We start from the raw sequence: 27,873 nt of genomic DNA, 5'->3' as shown, positions 1-27,873 counted from the left end.
AGACATGACCTTTCAACCAGTGACTGAACTTGTCACAGATCGACTACTTCATTGCCAGGAACTCCAACCGCTGAGCTGGGTAGTTCTTCTGAGGCAGACAAGGACTTGCTTGCAAATGCAATGGGTCTGGCACAAGTTTCTCCGTCTTGCAACTGACAGGACAGCACCAATGCCGCATCTGTCGATAACATGAACAGGCGGGAGAGGTCAGGATGTGCCAACACCACCGTGTCTACCAGAGAGGTCTTACATTTTTTTGAAGGCCTTCTCATGTTCAGGTGTCCAGTCTGCGACGCTCAACTTTCGACGCTGAGGAGTGCTGTACTTTCTGACGACCCTTGGGTTTTCTCTTTGATCCAGTCAATGAGAAGAGGTTTGGTTATTGCGAATAAACCAGGCACAAAGTGTTGGTAGTAGTTTACATTTACATTTAAGTCATTTAGCAGACGCTCTTATCCAGAGCGACTTACAAATTGGTGCATTCACCTTATGACATCCAGTGGAACAACCACTTTACAATAGTGCATCTAAATATTTTAAGGGGGGAGGGGGTGAGAAGGATTACTTTATCCTATCCTAGGTATTCCTTAAAGAGGTGGGGTTTCAGGTGTCTCCGGAAGGTGGTGATTGACTCCGCTGTCCTGGCGTCGTGAGGGAGTTTGTTCCACCATTGGGGAGCCAGAGCAGCGAACAGTTTTGACTGAGCTGAGCGGGAACTGTACTTCCTCAGTGGTAGGGAGGCGAGCAGGCCAGAGGTGGATGAACGCAGTGCCCTTATTTGGGTGTAGGGCCTGATCAGAGCCTGGAGGTACTGAGGTGCCGTTCCCCTCACAGCTCCGTAGGCAAGCACCATGGTCTTGTAGCGGATGCGAGCTTCAACTGGAAGCCAGTGGAGAGAGAGTTTACCATGCCAAGGAATGACCTTACCCATTTCTGTGAAGGAGTCACCATAAAATTCTATCAGATCACCAATGCTTATCTTAGGGATGCTGTCAACTTTATTAGGATCTGTATACACACCATTTTCATAAATTATATGACCAAGGAACTTGACAGACTTCCAGAGAAAAAGCACTTCTATGGGGCCAACTCCATGTTGTGACCATGTCCAAGGGTTCCAAGGCCGTCTTCTCGTCTGGGCCAAAGACCAACAGATCACCCAAATAACACAGCAAATACATGAAGTTCTGATCTCCGAAGATACTGTCCATTATGCGCATGAAGCTTCCAGGGATGTTACAGAGACCCTGACGTAGACGGTTATATTCAAAGAGCCCCATAGGTGTTGTGAAGGCTGAATATTTCCTGTCATCTTTGTGCAGTGGCATGTTACAGAACCCAGAGGTGAGATCCAGTGTGCTGAAGAGAGTGTTGCCGCTGAGCGCAGCCAAGCGCAGCCAAGCAGTCCATCTAGTGCGGGAGAGGATGTGCATCTTTCAGGGTCCTCTTGTTCAACCAACGGAGGTCTGTACAGAGACAAAGGTCTCAATTTATCCTCTAGACTAGCACCAGGGGAGATGCTTACTTGCTTGTTCATTTTCCAAATGAGATTTCCCCCACCCCCTTCTCACTCAAGACCTGGCGCATCTTCTAGTATTGACTTGGAGGCACTCTTTGGAACGGGAGCCGGAACTGTCTATTGTCAGTCACGCGGATTCTGTGAACAAATCCTTCATCTTCTCTACAATCAAGATGGTGACGTGAAAAGATATCCTCATAACACACTACTAGGTCAGCCGCTGACTCTTGCACTTCTCATTCACATCACAGGGGCTGAGGTCCAAAGCACTCAACTCCAGCAATCTTAGCTTCTCTTCCGTGGAACGTGTCTCTTGTGGCCCGTCAGATCGGCCTCAGACGTGGCTTGAGGACAGCTGACCTGGTGGACTACACTGTTCTGGTTCGGTGTCTTGTATGTCCTCCATTGCTACACATGGGAAGATGTCTGCAAGCTTTACATTGTACTTCAGCCACACTGGACGGCCAGACGTGTTGATCAGCTTCAGTGGGACCCATCTGTCTCCTCACACAGGCATAACAATCCTTCCCAACATGATCCCCCATAGTGCTGAGCGAGACGTAGTAGGTTCTGTCATCACTGAGCTGCCAGGAGACGCAACACTAGTTTTTGTTTAGCTTTCCCCGAACCAAATCAAATCAAATTTTATTTGTCACATACACATGGTTAGCAGATGTTAATGCGAGTGTAGCGAAATGCTTGTGCTTCTATTTCCGACAATGCAGTGATAACCAACAAGTAATCTAACTAACAATTCCAAAACTACTGTCTTATACACAGTGTAAGGGGATAAGGAATATGTACATAAGGATATATGAATGAGTGATGGTACAGAGCAGCATACAGTAGATGGTATCGAGTACAGTATATACATATGAGATGAGTGTGTAGACAAAGTAAACAAAGTGGCATAGTTAAAGTGGCTAGTGATACATGTATTACATAAGGATGCAGTCGATGATGTAGAGTACAGTATATACATATGCATATGAGATTAATAATGTAGGGGTAAGTAACATTATATAAAGTAGCATTGTTTAAAGTGGCTAGTGATATATTTACATTTCCCATCAATTCCCATTATTAAAGTGGCTGGAGTTGGGTCAGTGTCAATGAGTGTGTTGGCAGCAGCCACTCAATGTTAGTGGTGGCTGTTTAACAGTCTAATGGCCTTGAGATAGAAGCTGTTTTTCAGTCTCTCGGTCCCAGCTTTGATGCACCTGTACTGACCTCGCCTTCTGAATGATAGCGGGGTGAACAGGCAGTGGTTCGGGTGGTTGATGTCCTTGATGATCTTTATGGCCTTCCTGCAACATCGGGTGGTGTAGGTGTCCTGGAGGGCAGGTAGTTTGCCCCCGGTGATGCGTTGTGCAGTCCTCACTACCCTCTGGAGAGCCTTACGGTTGAGGGCGGAGCAGTTGCCGTACCAGGCGGTGATACAGCCCGCCAGGATGCTCTCGATTGTGCATCTGTAGAAGTTTGTGAGTGCTTTTGGTGACAAGCCAAATTTCTTCAGCCTCCTGAGGTTGAAGAGGCGCTGCTGCGCCTTCTTTGCGACGCTGTCAGTGTGAGTGGACCAATTCAGTTTGTCTGTGATGTGTATGCCGAGGAACTTAAAACTAGCTACCCTCTCCACTACTGTTCCATCGATGTGGATAGGGGGGTGTTCCCTCTGCTCTTTCCTGAAGTCCACAATCCTCTCCTTAGTTTTGTTGACGTTGAGTGTGAGGTTATTTTCCTGACACCACACTCCGAGGGCCCTCACCTCCTCCCTGTAGGCCGTCTCGTTGTTGTTGGTAATCAAGCCTACCACTGTTGTGTCGTCCGCAAACTTGATGATTGAGTTGGAGGCGTGCGTGGCCACTCAGTCGTGGGTGAACAGGGAGTACAGGAGAGGGCTCAGAACGCACCCTTGTGGGGCCCCCGTGTTGAGGATCAGCGGGGAGGAGATGTTGTTGCCTACCCTCACCACCTGGGGGCGGCCCGTCAGGAAGTCCAGTACCCAGTTGCACAAGGCGGGGTCGAGACCCAGGGTCTCGAGCTTGATGACGAGCTTGGAGGGTACTATGGTGTTGAATGCCGAGCTGTAGTCGATGAACAGCATTCTCACATAGGTATTCCTTTTGTCCAGGTGGGTTAGGGCAGTGTGCAGTGTGGTTGAGATTGCATCGTCTGTGGACCTATTTGGGCGGTAAGCAAATTGGAGTGGGTCTAGGGTGTCAGGTAGGGTGGAGGTGATATGGTCCTTGACTAGTCTCTCAAAGCACTTCATGATGACGGAAGTGAGTGCTACGGGGCGGTAATCGTTTAGCTCAGTTACCTTAGCTTTCTTGGGAACAGGAACAATGGTGGCCCTCTTGAAGCATGTGGGAACACTCGTAACTCAGCCATTTGCCTTGACCGTGGTCACATCTCCCTCTTCCTATCTCGTTAGAGATGTTGTCGCCTCTCCAGTGTTTGATTCCAGCTAACATGGTGAGAAACTGCTCAGATTCTGTGTCATCTGCGATGCAGGGAGCCGAGACTGCTTTCCAGTAATTGTCACATTGTTTTGATACACGGATGTGCTTGATCACTTTGGTTTCCAGTATTAGTTCATCATGTTGACCTTCTACTCCCGAGGTTGGAACAACCATCTTGCATCCATAGACTTCAATGTTTATGTTGAATGCAGACTTTGGCCTCACAAGGCATCCTCCACAGCCAACAAGTACGACATCTGAGTTAAACTGGCTTTTCACCAACTACCCCAGCATCTATTAACTTCAGCTCAGTCATCTCACTCATTGTACATGACAAAAGCCTGGGGCATGCATCTCTCGTGTGACTAGGAGTGAAACGGAGGAAGCGCATACGCTCTCCCATGCAATGAGACTGAGTGCCTAGTATCATTACAGACCTTGCAGGCCTGGTCACTTGTACGATGTTGAGACCTTGGGTTGTGTGCAGGGGGGTTGTGTTCACGGGAACCACTGTTTTGTCGCTGCACTTTCTCCATTAGTTCCAACATGTCCATCTCATCTGGCTGCTGCTGTGCATTGAACCAAGGCAGGAGTTATGGAAGTATTGCAGGAGGATGGGGTAGATTAGATCCAGGTTCTGTTTGACGTCCAACGACTCTTTACAACATTCCTGGCTTTTTCCGTTAACCTGCTCATGATCTCTGCTGCTTGATCAGGTACATCACATCTTTGATTTTTTTTAAAGTCTGTCATATCAACCTACTCCTGAACTGTGTACCCGCACTCCTAACACGATCAGCTAATGACTGATATATCCCCACTCCCCGACCATGAATCCCACTGGACATTGCATTGCTACCTGTATGTTTGCCAAACCAAACACCCCTCCCCTTGGCAATATTAGGAGTAATAAAATAGTAAACTATTTAACTATCAGTTGAAGATTTGTGATCCCTGACACTGCCCTTAGATGAAACAAATTAAATGTTAAAGAAAAATTGACAAACTAAAGACTGGAAAATCACAACACTGAAATGACAAAACAGCAGCCGTATGGCATGAAACCAAACATCTGACCAGAAGAGCACACTTGATCTTCACTTCCCCCAGTGATCTGCGTCAGGCTCATCCGGGTCACGGCACCAGTGTAACGGCTGATGTATGGGTCATTGACAAAGGGCACAGTGCTGTTCTCTTTCACGGTTTATTCTCCATCAAATTTGAATTCTTTGGATCTGCAAATACATTCACAACACTGTGTAAACTTCAGAACTACTGCAAACCCACAAAGTAAAGTTGATCATGCGCACATATACAGTACCAGTCAAAAGTTTGGACACCTACTCATTCCAGGGTTTTTCTTTATTTGTATTATTTTCTACATTGTAGAATAATAGTGAAGACATCAAAACTATTAAATATCACATATGGAATCATGTAGTAACCAAAAAAGTGTATTTTAAATTTGAGATTCATCAAAGTAGCCACCCTTTGACTTCATGACAGCTTTGCAAACTTGGCATACTCTTGGCATTCTCTCAACCAGCTTCATGATGTAGTCACCTGGAATGCATTTCAATTAAAAGTTGTGCCTTAAGTTAATGTGTGGAATTTTTTCAATGCAGTTAAGCCAATCAGTTGTGTTGTGACATGGTAGGGGTGGTATACAGAAAATAGCCTTATTTGGTAGAAGACCAAGTCAATATCATTAGTTATTAGTTTAAGACATGAAGGTCATTCAATGCGGAAACATTTCAAGAACTTCAATTGCAGTTATAAAAACCAAGCGCTAATGATGAATCTGGCTCTCATGAAGACCGCCACAGGAAAGGAAGACCCAGAGTTACCTCTGCTGCAGAGGATAAGTTCATTAGAGTTGCCAGCCTCAGAAATTGTAGCCCAAATAAATGCTTCACAAGAGTTCAAGTAACAGACGCATCTCAAAATCAACTGTTCAGAGGAGCCTGCGTGAATCAGGCCTTCAAGGTCGAAATGCTGCAAAGAAACCACTACTAAAGACACCAATAAGAAGATGCTTGCTAGGGCCAAGAAACAAGAGCAATGGACATTCGACTGGTGGAAATCTGTCCTTTGGTCTGAGTCCAAATTTGGAGATTTATAGTTCCAACCGCCGTTTCTTTGCGAGACGCGGAGTAGGTGAACGGATGATCTCCGCATGTGTGCTTCCCACAATTAAGCATGGAGGGCGTGGTGTGGGGGTGCTTTGCTGGTGACATTGTTGGTGATTTATTTAGAATTCAAGGCACACTTAACCAGCCTGGCTACTACAGCATTCTGCAGCGATACGTCATCCCATCAGGTTTGGACTTAGTCCCACTATCATTTGTTTTTCAACAGGACAATGACCCAACACACCTCCAGGCTGTGTAAGGGATATTTGACCAAGACGGAGAGTGGAGTGCTACATCAGATGACTTGGCCTCCACAATCCCCTGACCTCAACCCAATTTGGATGGTTTGGGATGAGTTGGACCACAGAGTGAAGGAAAAGCAGCCAATAAGTGCTCAGCATATGTGGGAACGCCAAGGGTGTGCAAAGCTGTCATCCAGGCAAAGGGTAGCTACTTTGAAGAATCTCAGATAAAACAAATCAAAATATATTTTATAACACTTGTTTGGTTACTACATGATTCTGTATGTGTTATTTCATAGTTTTGATATTTTCACTAGTTTTCTATAAGGTAAAAAATAAAGAAAACCCCTTGAATGAGTAGGTGTGTCCAAACTTTTGACTTGTACTGTAAGCCTATCTAAATTGGTAAAAACAAAAAAAGATAATCCCACAACCCTGTTACTTTTCACTTTATCACATAGTCTGGCAGTTGCAGTTAGCAATTGTGTGCAGGTGGGGTGAGCAAACGGCTGACGCGCGCATCACTACAGCTCACCACTCACGTTTACATTGTGAATGCTTAAGAATAAATCTTGTGTTGCGTAATGAACAGCAGTGGTGAGTAACATGCCAAGAAGGATTTTAGCCCCATTGGTTAGAGGTGCATCTGGAGTTAATCTGCCATCTAGTGGACACAAGATTATGGTTACATTAACACTATGCGATTGTGAATTGTCAGATTAATATGGCGTTTGTTATAGCGTAGTTTGAATATAACCTTTACATGCTTTGCAGGAAGAACGATTTCAGAAATAATCCTGTTTACATGGACACATCTGAAATCAGGATGGCAGAAAATCGGCAATCAAAATAAGTTCTACCACTATGACCATCTTATTTTTGGGACACGTTTCACATTGAGTTCAGACATATAAAGTTTGTTTGTGAAAACTACTTCTAAGACGCATACATTCAGTTGTTCCGAACTCACTTCACTCACGCTAGAGGAAGTTTGTGTTAACACATGCGCAGATCAAATACACTGCTGGAACGCCGATTTCTAAGGTGTTTACATGTCCTAATAATTTGAAAGATTGCTCAGAAAACCAGGTGATTTAATTGTCGTATGCTTACTTTGATTTTGACTGTACGCCGATTTTAAGATGAGCAGAGTAAGGCGTTTACTTGACTTGCGTCATCTGCCTACTGCCATAATCAGTTTATTATTGAATTATTACTTTGCATGTAAACTTACTCTGTATGTGTTGCACAGGACCGACTGACACATTCACACATCACTATGTAAATTATTGTGATAAATATGACTGAATTGTGATTTGAAATGTAAAAATTTAAATAAAAACACTTGAAATATGGTGTCCTTCACAGACCAACATTACTCCTAGAAAACTATCAGCCATGGTTGGACTTGAAAGTCTACTCAAAAGTGGATGCTTCTATGTCAGAGGTACAGTAATGGGTCATTTCAAAGATAAAATTTTGAAAATCACAAATTAAATTAATAATTATTGATATTTGGCCCTTAGTTGCTCGAGTTGGTTCTGGAGAATTTTGTATATCCCTGGTACAGGTGAGTAGTTTCTACCACAGTTTTGAACAATGTGACTTGGGTTTTCTGTCTGGATTTTGGAATGCGTATTTCATTATGCTTTTTATTACTTTACTTTATAGGGACATCACCGATGATGAGGCATGCGTAGATGAACTGAGAATTACTTTTCGTTTCTTTGCATCTGTGTTAGTTCGACGCGCTCAGAAGGTGATATATAGTTCTGTCTATTCATCTCTTTCACCCACATTCTGTTCTCCGAATAGTAACCTTTGTCAAGACACCTTAGCATATATTAGAATTTTGTATGTCATTTGAATCCACATATTGCTAATGGTTAATACAGTGTTAATGTGCCATGTCTGTTTTTCAGACTCTACGCTAACTGTGTAATTGTTTCACACAGGTTGATGTCCCCTCACTTATTTCTGGCAAAATGATGAAAGCTGCCATGAAGCACATTGAAATCATTGCAAAGGCCAAACAAAAAGGTTTACAATTTGTTTTGTGGATTTGCACATTTTCATTCTCACAGTAGTATTCTGCACTGCAAGATGTTGGTCAATAAAGAAAACAAAATGTGTACTGGCTGTGCAAGGGTTAATACTCTGTGTTCCAGTGAAGAACACTGAAGGTTTGCAGCAGGCTGCTCTGGATGAGTATGGCCCTGACCTGCATGTTGCCCTGCGCAGTCGCAGAGAGGAGCTGCTTTATCTCCGGAAGGTGACGGAGATGCTCTTTTCCTATCTCATGCCACCCAAAGCTACTGACTGCAGGTAGGCCCACCCAACCAGGCAGTCCATGCACCTCTGTCAGTCGCAATTGTATATTTTATATATTTGATATATATTTTATTATTCTTATCACTATCTTGTTATCAAAATGATTGACATTTAACTGTTTATTATTGATCTTAACCACTAAATATAATGAGTGAACATTTTTTTCTGTCAGATCTTCCTCAAGGAAAAACTGAGAACACTACTGTTAAATTCATTTGAAATCAGACACTTTATCTGAATCCTATGTCTTCCTGATTGTCAGATCTTTAGCTCTGCTGATGCGAGAGGTCATGGTAGGGTCTGTGTTCCTCCCCACCTTGGACTTCATGGCTGATCCTGTAAGTAGAATGTTGTGTGCTTAGTGATATAGGATATGAATACGAACGGATATAAATGAGCAGAACATGTACTTCTGGAATGGTAGCAATTTAACTGAGCGGTGGTTGACATATTCCATCTTATTGATGCATTCCTCCTGTTGCTTTTCAGGATACTGTGAACCACATGGTTCTAATATTTGTTGATGACTCTCCAGTAAGTAAATTGGGCATTTTACCAAACCTCATGTGGAAGCATCATGCTGTAATGTATTTGTGATTTATTCCTCAAATTGTTTGCCCAGCCTGAGCTGGCCATGGATCCACCATATGCCCTGGTTCCATTCCTGCAGAAATACGCTGACCCTCGTACCAAGAAGACATCTGTAAGTACTTAGTCCCTTCAGCATTTGGAACAGAAAGCCCTTGTTAGTTATGTATCCATTCCACTGACAATTAATAGCTGTACTACTGTACCCTCCTAGTTCTAACAAGCACAAATAGAAAGGTAGTCGGTGAACTAAAACAGAAGACATGACAAAATAATAAAAATGAAGGCAATAGTTAAAGTATTGGTTTAGAGTTTTGCATGGACAAGCACAGTTTCTGAACTCTGTGGCTGTCCTCCCGCCTGTGGTTTCCCAGGTGCTGAAGCTGGAGCTGAAGGAGATCCGGGAGCAACAGGACCTGCTCTTCCGCTTCATGAACTTCCTGAAGCAGGAGGGGGCCGTGCAGGTTCTTCAGTTCTGCCTCACTGTGGGTAAGGACAGCACTACTTTCAGAGATACTCATACAAGGCTATAAAAGGCCTTTTGTTTGCCTCCTACCACATTCTCACCCCTTAAATATTTTTTGAATTGAGTTGTTTGTCATGACAGAAATACATTTGTATTGCCATCTTTCCTGCATGCTACTCCCATCATATTGAGAGGCATGTATATTGAAGACCATAAGTCCATGATGACAGAGTAACCATAGTCAGTGATGTCTAGAGTCACAACACTCAACCCCACTTCTCTTTCTTTATTAGTGTGCTTGCTGAAGGCAAGACACTCTTATTCGACTTCTTCAGGCCCACTCTAGAGCTTAAAATATGTTCGCTATTAACACAAAACCGGACTGCCCCAGTTTAGATTGTTTGAGAAAATATTTTTGATAGCATTTCTACTTTTTTTTATTACTGCAATATTTAGATGAGTTCCCATAGACTAAAATGGTAATTTTTAAAATAATAATCTAGACCTATCAACCATTTTACTGTTTAAGCTATCGAACTCCAAACCAACATTGAGATGTTCAGACTGACCCTACTTAGATTGCTTGTCAAAAACCTGTTGGTACTATATATAATCTTTGAACTATAACCGTTTCAAATGTGTATAAATAATCATGAGTTTGAATGAAACCCATAGGAATACAGAGGTAGCAATTCAAAATGCGCCCCTCTGTATGTGTAGCCCATCTATCTGATGATGTCTGGTCAAAAATAGTTTGATATTGTTGCCACCTAGGGCTGTTGCGATGACTGTATTGTCGCCACACCAGTGGACCCAAGTCAAAAGGCAGTCAAATTCCACGTGACCTTTTAGTCACGGTAATTAGGCTTCTCCAAGTTCTAATGCTGCTGATGTTCATTAGTAGCCTACCAAACTTGCTAACTGCTTGGGACTCAGCACACTATTGTCCCTCTAATCACTCTAACATCAATGCAAATGTGTTTGAAAATCTAATCAAACACTTCATGAGAGCCAATGCGCTCCTGTTACACAACATTTCTTTTGGCTATGCAATTGCATGAGAAAACAAAGTGATGGCCTCTATTTTAAAAAGAGGATCCCATCTTTCTATAGGCCTACTATATTTATTTCTCAACTTCCCTAATATTAAGCACATTGTTTATCTTTACAACAGGAGTATAGCCTACCTGGCTGGCATTTATAAAATGAACCATGGGAAAAGCGCCCTCCATTCGCTACTGAAGCTCATAGATGACATGTATTTTTTTACCACTGCCCCTGTTTCGAGACAGGTGCATGATAATGGGTCACTCTAAATCAAAACACATTTTACACATATTATTTAGTACACGTAAAGACAAGATTAAGTCAAGAATAGTCTGATGGGTGGCAATATTAACCTATATATTATCACTTTTATTGCATACCAGAACTGTCCCAGACTATGTTTGGAATATTTATTTCTCGCACAGAATAGAATATGTTGACTTTTGTACTATGGGGGATAGTAGATTAACATAGGCTAGTGCTTTTGCTGTTAGTTAGGCCTATTCATCTTGTTGGCTGACAAAAAGTAAATGTGGACAGTTCTTCCAATATCTTCAATATGCACCTCGAAATTGGATAAGGATGTGCGCAGTTGCGTCCCGGATGTGTCGGTCTTCACTTGTAACCTGTGAGAAAGATCCAATCACGTGATGGAGAGCCATGTGAGTGAGCGGTGCTTAGGAGAGCGTAAAGCACTCAGAGTGAAGGGTACAATGTAGCACACTGGCCGCAAAAGTCATGTATTTTTTAGGGGGCATTAACGGACACGAAGGGGATGCCGGCGTGAAATTCGAGGCATATTATCAAGTGCTTGTCTAATTGTGAGAGAATGAGAGACAAATGAAGTGTGCAGCTTGCGCAAAAAAAACCCAAAGCAGAGCTCATGCCTTTCAAGCAATTTTTTTCAAATCATTAGTTGCATCATGCAGCCTTAACCTGTATTAAAAATCAAAACATATAGCCCAACGTTTGTAGAACAACTTAAGTTACATTAATAACTCATTAATAATAGCCACATGTGCGCACACCCTCAAATCGTTTGGAAAAAAATATTGGGATTTTGTTTAGCTTTGTTCAATTTTATTATTCATACAATAAAATAATGGCATGGAATTCTAAGTCTTGTTTACTAAATGAACTAGTGTAGCCCACAGCCATTTGGCATAGCCAGTTCAGGACCAAACATAAGGACAACTGAAGAGTATGCTATTCTGTTCTTCTGAAATAGATTAGATGTTCTTCATATAATGCTTCTTTTGACCTATAATACGTAGCCTTATAAAGTCTAATAAATCCATGTGTGGAAGCCAGGAGATGCTAAATGTGAGCCCGACAGTTATTTGCCTGACAATCACAGGCTGACTACATTTCGTGACAGCTCTGTTGCTGCCCGTAGCATTTGTCCTCCCTTGATAAACAATTATACAATAATGGGCGCAACCAGCTTTGAGCTAAACTGAGTGAGCTCAGCTGTGAATAGACCTATCAAGGGAAGCCAGTTTGGATTTGGCTTCACATCAAGCCAAACTTAATTGACAGAAAACAACTTGAATTGTTGTGTTGTCCTCCGGTGGCTAGCTAGCTGAAATGGGCCCTTTCCTAAATTAGCCATGGACGGAGGTAGTAATTTCAACTTGTGGCTTTACTTACTACTTTGTACTGGCCAGTGATTATAACGGTGATTCTGATCTAACCATAAATTCATACATTGTGCCTCAGGCCTGAGAGGATGGAAGTTCAATATGTAGCTAGATGTAGTAGGCTAATGTTAACTAGCAGGCTAATCGTTGCCCATGAAGTCAGACGAGCCAGCCAGCATTTTAGCCAGGTAGCCGAGGACAACAAAAAGTGTGTACTGTATGAAAATCATAGACCGCTTCGGCAACATGAAAGAGAGGAGGATGGCATTAGCGTTTTTCTACACGTAGGGTGAGTCAACATGTTTTTTTTAAACTTACTTACACGCCGGCACACATCAGTACCATGGACAGCCACATATATAGCTTATGTTGATTGGACTAAAATTGTTTTTGAAATCTTTTAGTTGTCACTATATTAGACTAAGCATAGGTGATTTGATGATGTTGAAATGGTGCTGGAATAGTGGAGGCAGCTCCCTGTTCTCTTTGTGACTTGTGTTAACCCTACAGTGTTCTAAATCAATAGTTGTTTAGTAGTCTGAAAATGTCAGAAACATTAACTTGCTTAACCATTCTGTAGGTCATGTGACTGTTTGTTACATGCAATATGTTTTGTGGAAGTCCATAATATGTCCACTCTCTGGTTTTGTGTTGAAACAAAGGTGTGGTTGAATTTATTCTGCCACTGTGCCTTATTGTCCCGACCTTTAAGCCTATATATCAGGGTCGCAAGGCATATGAACTAACAGGGTATAGAACAAACAACGCAAGTATCACAACACGTAGGTCGTAATATGGCTTTTTTTCCCCCTGGCTTGGCTTCCCCAGTGATTTTACCCACGCACCTCTACTGTGAATTTGGAAGTTTTATAAAACATTGATCAATCAAGTAACACTGTAACACCATTCATCTTCTTCTCCTTCATGTCATTCCAGAGGAGTTCAATGATAAGATCCTGTGTCCGGAGCTGAGTGACTCTGAGCTGCAGCGCCTGCATGGAGAGGTGCAGCACCTTTATGAGACCTACTGCCTGGAAGAAAGCATCGACAAGATCAGCTTTGACCCCTTCATCATCGAGGAAATACGAAACAGTAAGCTCTGCTAGATTCTCAGTACACAATCATTGCTCAACATAGTGTGACGTACGCAGCCTTTTTTGTTCAGATATGTGCTATTTTCTCAAAGTCCACAAACCTTGAAAATATATATGACTTGCTCTTTTTAATATATTTTATTTATTTTACTGTACTCTGTCATAATTGGCACTAGTTGCACAGGGGCCGTACGAGGGTGTGGTGAAGCTGCAGACCATGCACTGCCTTTTTGAGGCCTATGAGCATGTGCTGTCCCTGCTGGAGAGCGTCTTCACCCCCATGTTCTGCCACAGCGATGAGGTGAGCCCAAGTACAGCACCTACACTACTATACTATTGTCTGTTCTAAATTACACATAGGGCAAACATAATATGACAGAGTCAAAAGATATACAAAAGCAAGTTGACAAATGGATAACATTTTCCCACATTTATAGCTCTCTTTCTCTCTGCAGTATTTCAGACACCTTCTGAGGGGGGTGGAGTCTCCAAAAATGGACTCCAGAATGAACAGGTTTGTGCTCCTGATGGCAATGACTACATTGGAAAGATGTCTAATATTACTCTAAGCTTAAGTGGTTTAGTGTAGTTCGTTTTATAGGTTTTTTGGTGTTGTCATAATATAGCCCACAAATGTTCCCTTTACATCTAAATAGAGACATAATTGGAGAGCTTTAATATTCTTCCAAATAGAAGTGTTAAGACTAGTTTCATTATGTCATTCATGTAATACACAGAATACCTCCAAGTCTAAATCAAGTTCACATCAACACTACGTTAGGGTGGTGTATTATTTTTGGCCCCAGTAACAGACCTGTTGACGCCCACCACATCTCCACAAAGGGCACTGAGGCTAATTTGTACTATTTGTGGGCTGCTCCTGTTTATCCTGGCAGCCTGTGATTCATTGTGCCTATTATTCCAGGAATAGTCTGAGTTTGGATGATATGAGGTGAGTATGTGTTTTGAATGATGCAGGCCAAGCTAATGTCCTTCGGCTGGCTGCCGTTGATTTAGCTGCTTGCAAGATATGCTATTTAATATGCCCAGAATGAAGTGAATGGAACCAAAATTTGCCTGAGAACAAAAGCATTGTGGGGCAATAAGCACGTGTCTTCAGTAGGCTTTTGCAATCTAGTGTTTATGTGTTTTTGTATTGACTTACCTTTACCGTGTTGAATTGCGCTAACTGAACAAGAATTGGGGTTATTGGCCTATGTTACATTTTGGATAGATGTATTGGTCTTTATTTTAGTTGCACCTTTTGAATATACAAAGTAGAGGTCGACCGATTTATGATTTTTCAACGCCGATACTGATTATTGGAGGACCCCCCCCCCCCCACATTTTTTTGTAATAATGACAATTTCAACAATACTGAATGAACACTTATTTTAACTTAACATAATACATCAAAATTAATTTAGCCTCGAATAAATAATGAAACATTTGTTTTAAATAATGCAAAAACAAAGTGTTGGAGAAGAAAGTAAAAGTGCAATATGTGCCATGTAAGAAAGCTAACATTTAAGTTCCTTGCTCAGAACATGAGAACATATGAAAGCTGGTGGTTCCTTTTAACATGAGTCTTCAATATTCCCAGGTAAGACATTTTAGGTTGAAGTTATTAAAGGAATTATAGGACTATTTTCTCTATACCATTTGTATTTCATTAACCTTTGACTATTGGATGTTCTTATAGGCACTTTAGTATTGCCAGTGTAGCAGTATAGCTTCCATCGCTCTCCTCGCTCCTCCCTGGGCTCGAACCAGGAACACAACGACAACAGCCACCCTCGAAGCAGCGTTACCCATGCAGAGCAAGGGGAACAACCACTTCAAGTCTCAGAGCGAGTGACATTTGAAACGCTATTCGCGCGCACCCCGCTAACTAGCTAGCCATTTCACATTGGTTACACCAGCCTAATCTCAGGAGTTGATAGGCTTGAAGTCATAAACAGCACAATGCTTTACGCACAACGAAGAGCTGCTGGCAAAACGCACAAAAGTGCTGCTTGAATGAATGCTTACGAGCCTGCTGCTGCCTACCACCGCTCAGTCAGACTGCTCTATCAAATCAGACTTAATTATAACATAATAACACACAGAAATACGAGCCTTAGTTTCTGGATTCGACCATATTAATGTCCTATCTCGAAAACAAGACGTTTATTCTTTCAGTGAAATACCGAACCGTTCTGTATTTTATCTAACGGGTGGCATCCATTAGTCTAAATATTCCTGTTACATTGCACAACCTTCAATGTTATGTCATAATTACATAACATTCTGGCAAATTAGGCGGCCCAAACTGTTTCATATACACTGACTCTGTGTGCAATGAACGCAAGAGAAGTGAGACAATTTCACCTGGTTAATATTGCCTGCTAACCTGGATTTCTTTTGGCTAAATATGCAGGTTTAAAAATATATACTTCTGTGTAATTGATTTTAAGAAAGGCATTGATGTTCATGGTTAGGTACACATTGGAGCAACAATACGCACCGCATCAATTATATGCAACGCAGGACACGCTAGATAAACTAGTAATATCATCAACCATGTGTAGTTAACTAGTGTTTATGATTGATTGATTGTTTTTTATAAGATAAGTTTAATGCTAGCTAGCTTCTTACTGCATTCGCGTAACAGGCAGTCTCCCCGTGGAGTGCATTGAGAGGTAGGTGGTTAGAGCGTTGGACTAGTTAGCTGTAAGGTTGCAAGATTGAATCCCCCAAGTTGACAAGGTGAAAATCTGTTGTTCTGCCCCTGAACGAGGCAGTTAACCCACCGTTCCTAGGCTGTCATTGAAAATAAGAATGTGTTCTTAACTGACTTGCCTAGGTAAATAAAGATGAAATAAACGTGTAAAATCTGCAAAATCTTTGTCCAAAAATACCGATTTCCAATTGTTATGAAAACTTGAAATTGGCCCTAATTAATCGGCCATTCCGATTAATCGCTCGACCTCTAATACAAAGATGCGAGTGCTTGAATGCAGGATGCTTTGTGTGTGGCTAGCTTTGAGCCTTAGTCTGTAAGCATGTACTCCTGTAATACACAACTTCAAAGTACCTCTCATCTGTTTTCGTCTGTCCGTTAGTTGAATGTGCAGCGTTTCATAATGTGTTCTCTCGTTGTGTGTTGTTCGGATATGGAAATCAGCATGGCATTTTGACATGAGGCAAGACTGCATTAACATCAGACGTTTGCATAAGTGGCTTCAACTGTAGGCAGGAACACATGCAGTCGCTCACAGCTCCCTTTCCGACTCTGTTTTTGTTTGTGCCTGTGAAGGAATATCTCAAAACGAGGGGAGTCCTTCGGGATAAGCAGGATCGGCAGCAAAATCAAAGGTGTCTTCAAAAGCACTACCATGGAGGGAACTATGCTGCCGTACGCCATGGTCAACGCTGAAGATGAAGCGGTGAGCGCTTCCCCTCCAAATGGCACTCTATTCCTGATATAGTGCAATAATTTAAAACGGACACCCAAAGAGAAACCAATATCACTTCCTCATCCTCCACTATCTGTATATGAATAGGTGGTTTTCATGTTTATCACCAAAGGGTTTATTTTTTTGGCTTAGTACAATTTAAAGGGACGTTCTGCTATTGGTGCATATATATATTTTTTTTACTTATGTAAATTCTTTGATTCTAAAACAATATAACTTATAAGTGCCTCATGAGCTTAGTTCAACTGTCGTCCCACACCTCCCATGTGTTGCAGATTGAGGAGGCCACAGTGGTGGTGGAGGATAACACCCCAGTGGAGGCTAGCAGTACTCCAGGAGTCCTGAGGAACCTGTCAGCCTGGAGCATCACCATCCCCTACGTTGATGAGCTCAATAGGGAGAGAGTCCCTGTGTTCTGTATCGAAGTGGAACGCAACGACAGGAAGGAAGGTGAGGGCACGACCAGAGGTGTTTATGAGTTAGTCCCAAATGGCACCCTATTACCAACATGATGCACTATTTTTGATCAGAAAGTCCTGGTCAAAAGTAGGGCACTATGTAGTAGGACTGGGGGATATGGCCTAAAGATAGTTATGAGTGATTCAATATATATTGGGGTTGGGTGGTGTACTGGTATGAATGTGAATACTGGTATGATGTTGTGCCATGATGTGGATTTTGCCATATCATGGTAAATTAATAAATGTATGAAATAAGGCGTTTTTGTTTTGTTCAAAATTTCAGTCGAGTGATACAGCTTAGTGGGCTAGTTCAAATAGTTTGATCTTTTACATAGCTTTTTTTTTTAGCAAAGAAAAAAAAGTAGGAGCATGGACGTTACACGCAATCTGCCTATCAATCAAAGTCAACAAAAGAAACATGCAAGCAAACATTTAGTGAAGTGAACTCCTTTCGTTAGCAAAAGTGTAAGCAAGCGCAAAAGTGTAAGCAAGCGCAAAAGTGTAAGCAAGAATTGAGGATGACTGAAGATGAGGAAAATGACACTATTGAGGTTGATTTGCAGGATGACTGGAACTGGTTTGGCTTTCAGATATCGGACCTCAACCAACAAATAGTATTGTGTAAGTTGTGTAGACTCATTGTGCTTGCCAAAGGTGGAAACACCAGCAATCTTTTTCACCATCTGAAATGTGCGCGAATATGAAGAATCTACCAGAATGCGTGCAACAAACCCCCGGCGCAGCAGAACAAGTCTCAAGACATCTTCAAGCCAGACCCGCACTCAGCTATCACTCACCGCACCAATCATTAGTGGTAATCCGTATGACAAGAAGTGGAATGAAATAACGAATGCAATTACGTATCACATAGCGAAAGACATGGAAATAAATCAAACTGTGGAGAAAGACTGTTTCAGAAAGTTGATTCGAACTCTATACCCAAGATACGAGATCCTGAGCCGTAAATACTTCAGCAAAACATGGCTACCAGAACTCTAAAACACCCTGCACCCTCCTGGCAAGACAGTGAGGTCTTTGAATCCATCCATGTTATGAATGTTGGGAGTTGAGACATATAAAAAGAGTATCGTTCTCCTCTATTACAGAAAAATAATGTCTTAAGTATTTCGGTGTCCATATGACCGATTCTGTTCACCTAAACCTCAAATGCAAATGGCAAGTTTAGACTGCTTGTTGTCAGAGAGCAAGAAGTTATCGTTTGTCATTGTTGTGAGTGGCATGGGGAGGGACTTAGTGCGAGTGAGAAGGTGCACAGAAGGAGCGAAAGGGATGAGACCAAAAATACAAAAACGCTCATAAAGACAGGGAAAAAATGTACTTTTGATTGTTGCGATACAAGCATTTGGAATCGCGCTAAAACATAAATTCAGATCAATCTAATGAATTCTATATATTGGCCTACCTACTATGTAGGGAATGAAGTGCCATTTGGGAAGCAGCCATACATTTGATGAATTATGACAGTGGGGATTGGGAAATATAAAACTGCAGTATTGATGTTGGTTTTCAATTCTGTTGATTCTTGAGCGGTTTTCTCAGAGTGGCAAGAAACGGAGAACTGGTCCATCTTCAGAAGATACATGGAATTCTACGTTCTAGAAAATAAACTCACAGAGTTCCATGGTAAGATGTCATTTATACTTTCTCACACATTTTAACAGAGGAAGTATACCCTTTTGGCTTTATTTCAGTCCTGTGGCTGGTGGATTCAGACAGAACTTTTGTTTCCTTTTTTGACACTGTAAATGTCACTAGTAAATTGACCTTGTTCACTTTTGCACAGGCTCATTTGCAGATGCACAGCTTCCCTCCAAAAGAATTATTGGACCAAAGAACTGTGAGTTCTTGTCATCCAAAAGGGAAGAATTTGAGGAATATTTGCAGGTAATGATTCATAGGCCTGTTCCTCTGCATAGTGTGAAGTAACTGTAGTGCATTCAAGGCTTAAAAAAACAACAAACAATCAAATTACTCTAATATATCGTCATCTCTCGCTTTTGGTGAGTCCTGTGCGTGTGTGCATATGCATATTTGTATGTGTGTGTATGCGCATCTATGCGTATCTATGCGTGCATCCGTGCCTGCATCCATGCCTTTATGTGCGTGTGTTGGGAACAGAGACTGATGCAGCACCCAGAGCTAAGTAACAGTCAGTTGTTGGCAGACTTCCTATCGCCTCACAGCATGGAATCTCAGTTCATGGACAAGATGTTGCCTGATGTCAACCTCGGTATGGAGCATTTTCTAACACATTCATACAGTACATCATTAACATCTATGGAGCATTTTCTAACGTATTCATACATTATAACACGAGGAGGGCTAAAGATGCCCTGGAGAAGTACATGTTCTGTGTCCCAAATGACACCCTATCCTCTATATAGTGCACTACTTTTGACCATGCGTTCATACAGAATTTATTGGACTAAAAATGCCATGGTAAAATACATGAGAAGTTCATCATTGATTAGCTATGTAGTGCCATGTGGATCTGTGTTATTTTTATTTATTGTGATTTTATTCCTTCTCAGGTAAAATATTCAGGTCTGTCCCTGGAAAAATTATTAAAGAGGTAAGAGGCATTTTTCCAATGTGCTTTTAATAGTGTAATATCTGTTGGGGTTCTGGCCAATACCAATATATCAATGTCGTAGTTCATCTCCGAGACTCAATTTAACTGGAAAAGGAAGTAGATATGATCAGACAATATTCCGGCTCAGTCGACTGATATTATTCACAATGTTCTGTCTTTGTTTTCCTCTGCATCTCTGCCTGCCAGAAAGGACAGAACCTGGAACCCTTCATCCAGTCCTTCTTCAACTCCTGTGAATCTCCCAAAGCCAAACCTAGCAGACCAGAGATGACCATGCTCAGCTCTACTGCTGAGAAGAACAAGAAGGTGAGTTGCACAATTCCCCAAAGTAACCTAAAAATAGGGTCTATAATAGGGTCACATTTTCCCCAAATTCCCTAGTTTTACCTGTACACTTACTGTGCAAAGCTCCCCATTTGCCCTGGGACCACGTACACATTTCAGTGAACACTTGTTGTATACATCCCTCCCATCAATCTCAGATATATCTAGGGATGTGTCCTGCTTCAGTGGACAACTTTGACCAATGTTCTCTCTAAGTCTTGTTTTGAGAACAAAGCGAGCTCTGCATGTAGCCACGTGCCCATTTGTTCATATCCTTTGCTAGTTATGGATTTATTAGCCTAGATCATTTGTAGTCCGCAATGGGGGAGTGATTGCTTCCTACAAGAGCATCTTTGAAAAGTGAGTAGGGTAAAGAGCTTTTTCTTGTCTTAAAGGGGCCGTGTTGTATTTTGAGACAGGCTAAGTAGCCAATAGGCAGAGGGTAGCATAATATTTCTGATTCTCTATATTTATGGGAACAAGAATACATTTTAATTTGTAAAGTGGTTTAATTTTCAGTCACCTTCCTTGTCTAAAGGTGTTGCAAGAATTAAATTGCTTTATGTTTTAACACCCAATTAAAATTAAACACTCTGTCAATTCATAAGGATTTGTAAGACCCTTATTTTATAGTAATGGACAGAGCCCAGTCTTAACCTGTTGCAACGAGCCATCCCGGATCCGGGATCGTGAATACAGCCTCAAGCTCATTACCATAACGCAACGTTAACTATTCATGAAAATCGCAAATGAAATGAAATCAATATGCTAGCTCTCAAGCTTAGAATTTTGTTAACAACACTGTCATCTCAGATTTTTTAAATATGCTTCTCAACCATTGCAAAACAAGCATTTGTGTAACACTATTGCTAGCTAGCGTAGCATTTAGCGTAGCATTTAGCGTTAGCATTCAGCAGGCAACATTTTCACAAAAACCAGAGAAACATTCAAATAAAATAATTTACCTATGAAGAACTTCAAAGTTTTCCATGAGACTCTCAGTTAGATAGCAAATGTTCAGTTTTTACAAAAATATTTATTTGTTTAGGAAAAATCGTTCCGTTTTCTGCGTCACGTTTAGCTACGAAAGAAACCTGTATCCAGGATTGTGTAAATCTATCCGCAAGCTCATTAGCATAACGCAACGTTAACATTCATGAAAATCGCAAATGAAATGAAATAAATCTATTTGCTCTCGAGCTTAGCCTTTTGTTAACAACACTGTCATCTTAGATTTTCAAAAATATGCTTCTCAACCATTGCAAAACAAGCATTTGTGTAACACTATTGATAGCCTAGCATAGTATTATGCCTGACATTCAGCAAGCAACATTTTCACAAAAACCAGAAAAACATTCAAATAAAATCATTTACCTTTGAAGAACTTTGAAGAACTTCAGATGTTTTCAATGAGGAGACTCTCAGTTAGATTGCAAATGTTCAGTTTTTACAAAAATATTATTTGTGTTGACAAATCGCTCTGTTTTCTCCATCACGTTAGGGTAAGAAAAACCCCGAAAATTAAGTCATTAAAACGCGAACTTTTTTCCAAATTAACTCCATAATATCGACAAACATTTAACATTTAAGTCATTTAGCAGACGCTCTTATCCAGAGCGACTTACAAATTGGTGCATTCACCTTATGACATCCAGTGGAACAGTCACTTTACAATAGTGCATCTAAATCTTATTAAGGAGTGTTCCCCATGATGAAGGAGTGTTCCCCATGATGAAGGAGTGTTCCCCATGATGAAGGAGTGTTCCCCATGATGAAGGAGTGTTCCCCATGATGAAGGAGTGTTCCCCATGATGAAGGAGTGTTCCCCATGATGAAGGAGTGTTCCCCATGATGAAGGAGTGTTCCCCATGATGAAGGAGTGTTCCCCATGATGAAGGAGTGTTCCCCATGATGAAGGAGTGTTCCCCATGATGGAGTGTTCCCCATGATGAAGGAGTGTTCCCCATGATGAAGGAGTGTTCCCCATGATGAAGGAGTGTTCCCCATGATGATGGAGTGTTCCCATGATGATGGAGTGTTCCCCATGATGAAGGAGTGTTCCCCATGATGAAGGAGTGTTCCCCATGATGAAGGAGTGTTCCCCATGATGGAGTGTTCCCCATGATGGAGTGTTCCCCATGATGGAGTGTTCCCCATGATGGAGTGTTCCCCATGATGGAGTGTTCCCCATGATGATGGAGTGTTCCCCATGATGATGGAGTGTTCCCCATGATGATGGAGTGTTCCCCATGATGATGGAGTGTTCCCCATGATGATGGAGTGTTCCCCATGATGATGGAGTGTTCCCCATGATGATGGAGTGTTCCCCATGATGAAGGAGTGTTCCCCATGATGAAGGAGTGTTCCCCATGATGAAGGAGTGTTCCCCATGATGAAGGAGTGTTCCCCATGATGAAGGAGTGTTCCCCATGATGAAGGAGTGTTCCCCATGATGAAGGAGTGTTTCCCATGATGATGGAGTGTTCCCCATGATGATGGAGTGTTCCCCATGATGATGGAGTGTTCCCCATGATGATGGAGTGTTCCCCATGATGATGGAGTGTTCCCCATGATGATGGAGTGTTCCCCATGATGATGGAGTGTTCCCCATGATGGAGTGTTCCCCATGATGGAGTGTTCCCCATGATGGAGTGTTCCCCATGATGGAGTGTTCCCCATGATGGAGTGTTCCCCATGATGGAGTGTTCCCCATGATGGAGTGTTCCCCATGATGGAGTGTTCCCCATGATGGAGTGTTCCCCATGATGGAGTGTTCCCCATGATGGAGTGTTCCCCATGATGGAGTGTTCCCCATGATGGAGTGTTCCCCATGATGGAGTGTTCCCCATGATGGAGTGTTCCCCATGATGGAGTGTTCCCCATGATGGAGTGTTCCCCATGATGGAGTGTTCCCCATGATGGAGTGTTCCCCATGATGGAGTGTTCCCCATGATGGAGTGTTCCCCATGATGGAGTGTTCCCCATGATGGAGTGTTCCCCATGATGGAGTGTTCCCCATGATGGAGTGTTCCCCACGATGGAGTGTTCCCCACGATGGAGTGTTCCCCACGATGGAGTGTTCCCCACGATGGAGTGTTCCCCACGATGGAGTGTTCCCCACGATGGAGTGTTCCCCACGATGGAGTGTTCCCCACGATGGAGTGTTCCCCACGATGGAGTGTTCCCCACGATGGAGGAGTGTTCCCCACGATGGAGGAGTGTTCCCCACGATGGAGGAGTGTTCCCCACGATGGAGGAGTGTTCCCCACGATGGAGGAGTGTTCCCCACGATGGAGGAGTGTTCCCCACGATGGAGGAGTGTTCCCCACGATGAAGGAGTGTTCCCCACGATGGAGGAGCACTATATGTCTGGAGTGGAGTAGTGACAATCATTCCATAGAAAGTGAATGAACATATAGTGCCTGTGACACTTTTATAAAAGGTGCATACATGCTTATAACAAGTTATAAGGCATTATACCAGTTGGCTTTTACGTAACGTGTTACCAAACAACCTTCCCCATTAGAAGCTTTCAGACAACAACATAATGGGTCACCTTCTACAGCAACATGGTATGGAACAACACATTCATTCAACCATGTAGGTTTGATAGGAGCATTGACATTGCATACCTGACAACGCACCATGGACAAACATGGCAAACCGATGTTTAGAATCAATCCTCAAGGTGTTTTTCACATATCTATCGACGATAAATCCATCGTGGCAGTTGACTTTCTCTTCTGAAGAAATGGAACGCACATGGACCTAGAGATTCCGCAATAATTTCGACACAGGACACCGGGCGGACCCCTGGTAAATGTAGTCTCTTATGGTCAATCTTCCAATGATATGCCTACAAATACGTCACAATGCTGCAGACATCTTGGACGAACGGCAGAGAGCTCAAGTTCATTCATGGCACATTCACAGCCATATAAGGAGACGATGGGAAACAGAGCCTCAAATTCTGCTCATTTCCTGTTTGAGGTTTCATCTTGGTTTCACCTGTAGCATGAGTTCTGTGGCACTCACAGATAATATCTTTGCAGTTTTGAAAACGTCAGTGTTTTCTTTCCAAAGCTGCCAATTATATGCATAGTCGAGCATTTTTTCGTGACAACATATTGCGCTTAAAACGGGCACGTTTTTTATCCAATAATGACATAGCGCCCCCATAGGTTGAAGAGGTTAAAGTCAAACAGCAGATATTATTCACGAGAGTACTCCTATAACCACAGGTTATAAACTGAAAATGACGTCATTAGTTTCAGTACCAACCCGTGACATCTCATCTCTAATACAAAGGCTGTATGATTCTCACATCGTCTTCCCTATTAAGATGATATATGACTTGAGCTTAGGACAGCTGGTGTAGATAAGCATTCTAGCCAGTCTGGCTATGAGTTCATTCATTTCTACCATGGTACAGACAGTCACTGTTCTAATTCTTGATTATATTTGCACACATTATATTCAGTACTAGGATTAAAAATAAAATTCATACATATACAGTAACATAATAGTATTCTGATTAGTCAGTCCTGATTGAAATGTATACATAATTAGTCATTATTGATAAAAATTCCCTTAACAAAAGGACAACTGCATAAACAGGTTTATGTCGAGCACTACAGGCTTTTTTTCCCCAAGAGGCTCCTGGAATGTGGGCCTACATTGAACACCAAACATTGCCTGCTACTGTAGGCTGAATGATAGAACAGCTATTTCTGTGTTAAAATGTTATGGGATGCATTTTCTGTTGTTTTTGATGGTAGGCCCTTCTGGTAGGCCTACATTATGATCAAATAGCCACAGTAGCCTACTTGACCTCTGTCTGAAACTAACTTAAAGTGGGTACAGCCTGTGTTCAGAGTAAACGACCGCTGGAAGTTGCACTGCATTTTCACAACGTAGAAGCTTGTGCTCAGCAGACCTGAAACTTATTCAGTGACACAACATTTGAAGGAGCATTGGCCTTGACCCCAACTAATAAATTAAAACCATTCCTCGTAACTCTCCGGTGTTTTTACAAATGATCCCACGGTGAATGCTGGAACCAAATATTTGACTATCTTCCGTTTGAAGAAAAAAAAAAGTGTTTTTGTCAGTGTCAAATACTCCTTAGCCCTGCTCTTTGACAGGATGTGCTCATTTCAGTCACAATGATAAATATTTGCATGTTCCTTCCACTAACCGTAATGAGAGAATGTTCCGGTCATTTCAGAGTTTAGCACTTTTGAAAAAACATATTCCATGGAAATGTTGTATGTGTAATCTCAGATTTAAATGATTAAGTAAGTGTGGCAGACTGTGTTAACTGTGTGGTTTGACTCACTCTGAACTTCCTTGAAAGGCTGAGTTGTGTGTTTTGTAGTCCATTTCTCGTCAATATAAAAGATTTCTATCTCCCTAGCTATTCGCTGGCCTGTACAAAAACAACGCTAACCTGCCCGAGGGCCTGGAGAAGAAACACAACCGGAACTGCTTTATGGAGGTGATCTCAGTGGAAGGGATGTATGACTACATGATGTTCGTGGGTAAGTGACCAGGCACCAGGGAAGAAGTAGTCCCGTGACTGAACCATGATTTGAAATATGGTAGTCACACAAATAACACAAACATCTTGAGCATAATACGGCTGTCATTAGAAGTGAATCTAGTGAAAGAATATGGAGGGTTTTAGTATTGCCAGTGATGGCCACTACAGTACGTGTGTGTGTGTGTATGTATGAAGGTTGTAGGTAGGCCTGTGACTGTAATTGAATAACCTAGTAACTGATGGTAATGAATGAAGTCCAACATGAAAGTAAAACAAGGACAAAGTAGGCATATATATATTTATTTTGACTCCATTAGCGATGTCAATATGTTATTTATTTATTTTATTTATTTCACCTTTATTTAACCAGGTAGGCAAGTATGATATGAAAATATGACACACCTGGCATTTCTTAATTTGTTGATTCATATTTATAAGTAACCTGAAATGATAATAATAATGAAATGGCATGATGATGATAACAAAGTGTAATGGCTTTTTAAAATAGCTTTTATTAAGAACCATATTCATGCAAGCAAGTGTACAAACAGAATTGTGACCGTCACAGTGCTAGTTGTAGGATGTTCAGGACTGTCAGACCCACACCTATTACCCAGCCATGATTATTCTCATTGTGTTTGGTGCTGTGTTGCGAGACTGTGTTTGTGACAACTGCTCATGTAACAAAATACATTTGATGAAATGATTGCTTGACCCGACAGGTCGAGTGGTGTTCCACATGCCAGACTGGTTGCACCACATCCTGTCAGGGGGACGGATCTTGTTCAAGAACACTCTGGAGGCCTACATGGATAACTACATCCAGCACAAACTGGACGTGATCCTGCAGGAGCACCACGTCGTCTCTCTCATCACCATGCTCAGAGGTACGGTGAATTGCTTCAGTAATGTTTTTCTTCCCCGACCCCTCCTATTTCCTTCCTAAGGCTCCACCAAAGGGTTTTAGGGGAATACACACAATCACTGTAGATGTTGCTGTTCCACTTCAGTGCTTAGCCAATCTCACTGCTGTTGTGAATTACTGTCCATTAAGTTCTGGAATTGCCTTGCCTTGATCCACTTCTCCCAGACTCATGATGTTTTCTGCCCTATCTTAGATGCTGTGTTCTGTGAGACCAGTGAGGAACTTATTACAGGAGACAAGCAGAGAAGAGCCAAGAAGGCATTCGAAGAGATGATGAATTATGTGCCAGGTTAGACCCAAGCTTTTAGCCTGGTCATGGCATGACAAACATGATATGACAAGGAGTTGGTATGATAGCAAAATCAGACTGGCACTCGCCGACGGTGAGTTGGGATATGCAAAAAAACATTTCCAAATCACACGTGAAATAAGAAAATATAAGCACCCACCAAATTGTTATTATACAAACAGACTGGAACTCAGGCTAACATGTTCTCTAGTATTCTTTTGCTGTATTCATGTGCTGCACATATCCAGTATGCACTCTCTACACAAGATATCTAGCTCTCAGCATGATGGATTCATGTCTTAATCACAGTTCATTAGCCACCAAGCAAGTTCCGTTTTGTTACATTGTATTAACAAATGACATCCAGACACAGAATAGTTTTCACCAAGCCCAGATATTTTCCATTTCATCATATCATTAAGTCCCATTGCCTGTGCATATGCCCCTATGGGCCCTGGTCAAAAGTAGTGCACTATAAAGGGAATTGGATGCCATTTTGGGACACAACCTGTGTCTGGTGAACACTCCCTGATTTATCGGTTTCTTTCTAATCTCTGGAAGCCTGGTCCTACTTTTGAAAGCATGTCCTGGCAGAAACGCTGCATGTTGAACAAGTGCAATGGCATCATCCATGGAAATAGTCATAATATTTTGATGGAATCACCTGCCAAAGGGATAGTTTGAGTTTTTATGGATTAAGTGGGCCTCCGTTGTACTGATGTCTTTGTCTTTTCACCTC

At 42.0% G+C, this 27,873-nt stretch overlaps 1 protein-coding gene across 2 annotated transcripts in view; it reads left to right on the top strand.

Moving 5' to 3' along the window:
- The window catches only part of snx14 (sorting nexin 14), a 33,062-nt gene that overhangs the window by 4,574 nt on the left and 615 nt on the right, over window positions 1-27,873 (top strand). Inside the window, exons 5-27 of one of the 2 annotated variants that reach the window (XM_046298004.1) lie at window positions 7,724-7,802; window positions 7,882-7,925; window positions 8,027-8,114; window positions 8,311-8,395; window positions 8,524-8,680; window positions 8,949-9,024; window positions 9,176-9,220; window positions 9,309-9,389; window positions 9,649-9,763; window positions 13,364-13,519; window positions 13,698-13,822; window positions 13,977-14,035; window positions 14,447-14,473; window positions 16,820-16,949; window positions 17,255-17,429; window positions 19,001-19,084; window positions 19,245-19,345; window positions 19,580-19,691; window positions 19,993-20,033; window positions 20,241-20,360; window positions 25,795-25,918; window positions 26,643-26,807; window positions 27,039-27,134. In XM_046298004.1, the coding sequence (XP_046153960.1) occupies window positions 7,724-7,802; window positions 7,882-7,925; window positions 8,027-8,114; window positions 8,311-8,395; window positions 8,524-8,680; window positions 8,949-9,024; window positions 9,176-9,220; window positions 9,309-9,389; window positions 9,649-9,763; window positions 13,364-13,519; window positions 13,698-13,822; window positions 13,977-14,035; window positions 14,447-14,473; window positions 16,820-16,949; window positions 17,255-17,429; window positions 19,001-19,084; window positions 19,245-19,345; window positions 19,580-19,691; window positions 19,993-20,033; window positions 20,241-20,360; window positions 25,795-25,918; window positions 26,643-26,807; window positions 27,039-27,134 (2,285 nt within the window). The remainder of the gene's footprint in view (window positions 1-7,723; window positions 7,803-7,881; window positions 7,926-8,026; window positions 8,115-8,310; window positions 8,396-8,523; window positions 8,681-8,948; window positions 9,025-9,175; window positions 9,221-9,308; window positions 9,390-9,648; window positions 9,764-13,363; window positions 13,520-13,697; window positions 13,823-13,976; window positions 14,036-14,446; window positions 14,474-16,819; window positions 16,950-17,254; window positions 17,430-19,000; window positions 19,085-19,244; window positions 19,346-19,579; window positions 19,692-19,992; window positions 20,034-20,240; window positions 20,361-25,794; window positions 25,919-26,642; window positions 26,808-27,038; window positions 27,135-27,873) is intronic. The other variant, XM_046298005.1, reaches the window with a different exon arrangement.

The sequence above is a fragment of the Oncorhynchus gorbuscha genome, linkage group LG14 (genome assembly GCF_021184085.1).
Source record: "Oncorhynchus gorbuscha isolate QuinsamMale2020 ecotype Even-year linkage group LG14, OgorEven_v1.0, whole genome shotgun sequence".
NCBI classification, from domain to species: Eukaryota; Metazoa; Chordata; class Actinopteri; order Salmoniformes; family Salmonidae; genus Oncorhynchus; species Oncorhynchus gorbuscha.
The sequence above is the reverse complement of the archived record's forward strand: the minus strand, read 5'-3'. Positions and strand labels throughout refer to the sequence as shown.